The sequence below is a fragment of the Pelodiscus sinensis genome, chromosome 2, assembly GCF_052426305.1.
Source record: "Pelodiscus sinensis isolate ZL-2025 chromosome 2, ASM5242630v1, whole genome shotgun sequence".
Classification (NCBI taxonomy): Eukaryota; Metazoa; Chordata; order Testudines; family Trionychidae; genus Pelodiscus; species Pelodiscus sinensis.
Window position 1 is genome coordinate 16,238,664 of NC_143053.1, and position 6,000 is coordinate 16,244,663.

At 39.9% G+C, this 6,000-nt stretch overlaps 1 protein-coding gene across 3 annotated transcripts in view; it reads left to right on the forward strand.

The window, feature by feature from the left end:
* Nucleotides 1-5,793, forward strand: part of HHLA1 (HHLA1 neighbor of OC90) — a 59,143-nt gene extending 53,350 nt beyond the window's left edge. The window contains exons 14-16 of one of the 3 annotated variants that reach the window (XM_089776161.1): nucleotides 148-304; nucleotides 4,901-4,983; nucleotides 5,323-5,791. In XM_089776161.1, the coding sequence (XP_089632287.1) occupies nucleotides 148-304; nucleotides 4,901-4,983; nucleotides 5,323-5,366 (284 nt within the window). In that variant the 3' untranslated portion in view covers nucleotides 5,367-5,791. Of the gene's footprint in view, nucleotides 1-147; nucleotides 305-4,900; nucleotides 4,984-5,322 lie in introns of all 3 variants that reach the window. The other 2 variants (XR_016348674.1, XM_089776162.1) reach the window with 2 other exon arrangements.
* The last annotated feature ends 207 nt before the right edge of the window (nucleotides 5,794-6,000 follow it).

A 6,000-nucleotide genomic window follows, 5' to 3' on the forward strand; every position in this document is an offset into this window, starting at 1 on the left:
CACTCAAAGATTCCACATTGTGGATTGTGTTTTCCCATTATTTTTTGTTCCACACAGACTTGGGTTTTATGACATTTAGCACAATGAACTTGTCACGCCGCATCTTTCCCAAGTACTCACACTAGTTCAGAGTTATATTTCTTCTAGGATGTCCACAGGCAACTCTTAAAGAAACACTCATGGGCTCCCCTCCTGTTACCTTTATGGCTCAAAAGATCAATCCTTGCGTGATGGAGCTGTGTAAATTTTTCCAGCAGTGCCTTTGTGTGACTCAAAGAAGAAATTCAAGAGAGGAATCCATGAGGTAAATCCAGCCCTCCTTTTATGGTCCTTTCCCTTTTGGGGATGTTCTGTGCCACTCTCTTAAAGGACAGTTTCCAATCTCCAGTACTTAGTTTTGAAAATCTGCAAGTCTGGCCCTAAAGGACCTTGAAGCATGCAGGGAAGGTACATTTCATGGCAGCCTCAGCCTGAAATGCTTCTGATTGGGATTCACACACGTGTGTGTGTGTGTGTGTGTGTGTGTGTGTGTGTGTGTGTGTGTGTGTGTGTATGGGGGGAGGAAGGGAATGGAGTCTGAGAAGAGGGTTTATTCCTCAGCTCTAGTCAGGATTTCTTTGGAATAAAAGTAACCGGATGTGGTGTTTTAGATGCTGGTTGTAATTATTAGAACTGGGAGCACTGGCTGTTGGGAATCTGGAAGCACAGGAAACAGGAAGGAGCGGGGAGGAGATGGGCCAGGCCTGAGTGAGAGCTACACAGGGGAGCAGCAGCAGCTTTGTAAAGAGGTTTCACCTTTGGTAAATAAAGGCCTGTTGAAGTTTGTTACTACCTTGCTTGCATGATACAACACCGGAATGCTATGTTCACATAGGCTGCTCATTGCCTGGGAGGACAATTTAGTACACTGGGGCAACTTCCTTCTGGCAGGTTGGTTTTCCACCCCTCCCAGCTCTGCTGTACAACTTACACAAGAGAAGGGGACTAGGCGCAACAGGGATAGTGAAGCTGAGGGACCAGTCTCTTCCCTCAGGCCTAGAAACTGGAAAAGGCAGGACTCCTGGGCTTTGTTCTGCTACTGAGCTGGCAAGTTGCGACTGGAACTGGTAAAGCCCAGGAGAGGGCAATGGTCTAAATATTGTGCCTCAGTTTCTCCATTAGGAAAATGGGGACGGTGGACACTCATCTGCCTCACAGAGGGAATTGTGAAATATCCCACAGCAGGCTGTCGTTGCAGGTGTCCCACTGGGACTCACTCTAGGACTCCCAAGACCCATACGTGGGGGAAGCTTCAAGATTAGTAGAAAGAAACTTTCCCCTGACTAAACAAGCCTGTAATGGCAGATGAAAGTCACTGTATGAACTGGAAAAATGTGCCTCTCCCATTGCTCTCCAGTTCTCCTGAGATGGGCCTCAGGCTGCTACTTACACTGATGTGTAGTCCAGTAGAGGATTCTCTGTCTCTGTTGTACATTGGAGCAGAGGGGTGTTTTGTAGTTCTCTCATTCTTTGAAAACCCAATAACACCTGCTCATAAATTCAGCTGAAAATGCTGATGAAAAAAAACATCTGGCACAGATCACACTCTCTGGCTACGTCTACACTGGCATGATTTTCCGGAAATGCTTTTAACAGAAACGTTTTCAGTTAAAAGCATTTTCGGAAAAGTGCGTCTAGATTGGCAGGACGCTTTTCTGCAAAAGCACTTTTTGAGGAAAAGCATCCGTAGCCAATTTAGACGCGCTTTTCCGCAAAAAAGCCCCGATCACCATTTTTGTGATTGGGGCTTTTTTGCAGAAAACAAATCTCTGCTGTGCAAAAGTTTTTGTGCAAAAGTTTTTCAGAAAAAGACTTTTGCCTGAATGGGAGCAGCATAGTATTTCCGCCAAAGCACTGACAATCTTATATGAGATTGTCAGTGCTTTTGCGGAAATTCAAGTTGCCAGTGTAGACAGCTGGCAAATTTTTCCGGAAAAGCAAGTGCTTTTCCGGAAAAAGTGGCCAGTCTAGACACAGCCTCTTGGTTTAGGAGATGGTTTCCTACATAACTTGGTAGCTTGTCTACAGATACATGAAAAGTAGGAGAAGAGCTTGCATGCTCCCAAGATGAAAAAGCCAAATTGTAGCCCACCTGTTAGGGAACAACGTCCTACTGAAGTCAGGGAATGTAAGCAACAGAACGGGTTGAAATTTTTTTCTTTAAATTTTCTGATGAACATTAATGAGTTTTCATTTTTGTCAAAGGTTTTCTTTGATTTGGGGAGGAGGTCCATTTAAAAACAAAAAAAAATCTAATTTCAATATTTTGCCAAAAAACTTGACAACAGTGGTTACTTTTTGACAAAAAACACTTTTTTTCCCCAAAAAGCCATTTTCAGTTGCGAAAATGGTTCACTGGAAAATTGTTACCCATTTTTATTAAGCAAGTGTCATGCAATGCTCAATGATAGTAGCAGATCTCTGGAGCTCACTGTGTTCTTGGACTGATATTAACTCTGACCATACAGCAAAAAAAATGAGAATTGTGTTCCTGATATCATGAGCATAAACTCAAGGCATTCACTTATTTCAAGCTGCCATTGTGAAGTGTGAATCCATCTGAAATCCTAGCTGCAGAGCTGCTGTTGAAGCAGTGCTGAAGTGCATATTTTAATAGGCTCCACACTACCAGGGTTTCCACCCTCCCCCCAATAATTAAAAAAAATGAAACAAAGGAACAGAACTAGCAACTGGTGTCTTTGCAATTGAACTATCTTGCCAGTAAAGGAAAAGTGCTGTTTCAGCTGATTCTGGAAAACCATTGCCTTGAAAAGTGATCTGCTTTTTGAGGCATGGCACTGATCATGCCACTTCCCCTCTTGTGTGCACTGTGCTTCTTTCTGTGCTCCCTCTCTATGCTCAGGACAGCCTTTGAGCCTTTCCATTATCAGCACTAGATTGTCTTCCCCTAGTCCAAGAGGGGTTTGAACTCCGCATGTAGCTGGATAATCCAGGACCATCATTTTTAGACTCCTAGTTGTATGTCAGGTTGGATGGTCGGGAGGGGAAGAGACATATTTTTCCCCATACCTTTTAAATATGATTAGTGATGAGCTTATGAAAAACCAGGTGGCAGGGAGGGGAAGTGGGAACTCTCTCACATCTAGAACTTACACCAACAACATGGAGAGTCAAATTGACAGAACTGACAGAGCAATTGAGAGAGAACAGTATGCTCTGGGCTGGAAGGTGTTTTTATCTTGTTTCCTCCTTCCATACAGCCCACAAGGCTTCTATGTATGTCATGCTCAGCCCAGCACTCTTGGGCCTGCTCTACACTACAGCGGAAGGTCAAATTAAGAAACACAACTCCATTAATTACATAGCTGGAGATGATGTATCTTGAATTAAATTTCTGCACCATCCACACAGCAGACGGCTGATGAGAGCAAATGTTTCTGTCGGCTTCCCTTATTCCTCATGAGGAGCAAGAATACCATACGGGTGCCCTCTGAGTTCAATTTAGCAGGTCTTCACTAGACCCACTAAATCGAACTCCGGATATCTTCCACATAGTGTAGACATGGCCTTAATGTACTACATACAGCTTGTTCCTCTGTTAAACTTTCTATTAAAATGGCTGTTTAAGTGTGCTTTATGGGACAGATTTTCAAATGTGCTCTGCATCATTACCACAGTGTGTCATAACAAAACTGCCATTGGCTTCACTAGGAGCAGTCTTGGGGCAATGTTAAGTGCTTGAAAATCCTATTCTAAATACCCAAATGTTTAAATAACTTTAGAGCTACTAATACATTCTAAAAATATAAACCCTGAGTATTGTAATTAAGCTTACAATAATTTCTTTAGACAGAAGTCTGCATACTTGATCATTGGCCCTGAAGGCAGACAGTTTTGAAAGATTTTGAGAGGAAAACCTATAATGAGCCAACTAAATTATGAACTTCCACATGTGGGAAAGAGAGATGGAAATACAGAATGGAAAACGGAGACATTTAAAAAATGTCTTCCATTGTTGTTTGCAGTGTTGTTGTCTCTCAAATACCCTGGCACCAACATTGCTACAAGATGGGTGAAGTTATATCTTTTATGGGACCAACTTCTGTTGGTGAAAGAGATAAGCTTTAAAACTTTGGAGAAAACTTGTCCCTTTCACCAACAGATGTTGGTTTAGTAAAATATATTAATTTACCCACCTTAGATCTCTGTTAAGAAACTATTCCAGATTCCATTATGTGCCTGTTTTAAAACCCATTGAAATTGATAGAAGCCTCTTAATGGCCTTTAGATCAGTTCCTATATTCAAATCGGTCCGAAGCAAATCCCTGGTGGATATCATTGGGTGAAGTTGCACATGTAATATGGCTGATAGTGAGTTATCTTCAATCAGTGTGAATCAGCATCTTCTCCACTGATTAAGAGGGATTAATGTGCAGAGTGTAGGCTTTATAGTCCCTTGCAGAAGAAGAATATATGGTGCCAGCCCATTATATTGCATTATTAGGGTGACAATAATGTTGGGCTAACTGTGTGTTTATCTTTGAAAGCACAAGTTTGGGGAAGATTTACCTGATCTCCAAATAAAGTCAGGCTGTTCTCCCACACAAAAAAACTCTCATTGCAGTTATTGGCAGTTTTACTTAAGTAAAGGCTGGGAATTTAGAATCAAATGCATAAATATTCTGGGATGATATCTGATCTGACATCCAATGGGTTTGACTCATGGGTAGCTCCAGTTACTTCAGCGGAATTATTCCAGATGTATAGCTGCATAAGCACGATCAGATTCCAGCATATACTTTTTGTATATTTAAACTAGAACACTTGCATTATAAAATGTATGTATAAAATCACAAGGGCTCAGAGGATATTACTACCCTAACTGTGACTAAATCTTTAGGTATTGTATTGAATACTATTCCTGGTTCTTGAAAAATGCAACTTACATCTGTGAAAGGGTCAAAAGAATGGCTTACTCACAAAGTAAGTAAACTTTCTAGTTGTACTCTGCCATAATCTATTAAAAGTATCATAGTCTATTAGCTGTGTAGCCTCACTGGCCAACTGGAGCTTTTCCAATTTACTGCCACTGAAAATCTGGCTCAGTAAATTTGCCAAAGGTGTATAGAGCTGCTCATGATCTAAAAATCATTTACAAGAAGCTCTCCATCCATCTCCACAGAGTGATTAAGAGTCTTTCCTCCATAGCTAATGAATTAGCTTTTATTTATGAAATAAAAAGGTATAATTACGTGTATAGAATGTTTTAGAAATTCTGCTTGTAAAATATATTCTGAGTGTGACTTTCTTTTGTTCTTCCAGCGTTAAAGCAAAAATGCCTTACAAACATCTGTAAATCTGTCTAAAGCACTGAGGGAATATACTGCAAATAAGAAGAGCTCTGACAGTCTTTAGTAGTCTTTTTCCATTTTTCCATATGAGAAAAATAGAATGTTAGTTACAAATATTTGCATCAATCAGCGATTTTCTAGAGATATTTTTTTCCAAAGGACTGTATAAATGAGATATAAAACCGGGTGAATTTTAAAATAAATTTAACTGTAATTAAACATTTTTAAATGAATTTTAAACTGTGCTTTATAAAATATAGTTATAAAATCTGTTAATGTATGTAAACAGATTGTTAGTTTTGTCCAAAATTACATTAAAACGATCATAATAAATATGAAATAATTTGAAATTAGCTCTAAAAGAAGTCTAAGAGTTGACACATGTTTATGACTTCATAAACTTAAAACATTTTCTGATCATTCAGTGTTCAGATCAAGAGATCTTCTTTCTTCACACTTTTACTGTTGAGTTATGTTTGCAGGTAAATACAACCACTGCACCTTCTTCTATAAGAAATGCTTGTACTTACAGTTCTTTCATCGCTATGCTGCATCTGAATTAGCTCATGCTGATTCATGTCAAGAACTGAAAACTCTTGCGCTTCGCTTGCTGCCTTCAATCCCTTTGTATACCTTCATTGCAGTTATT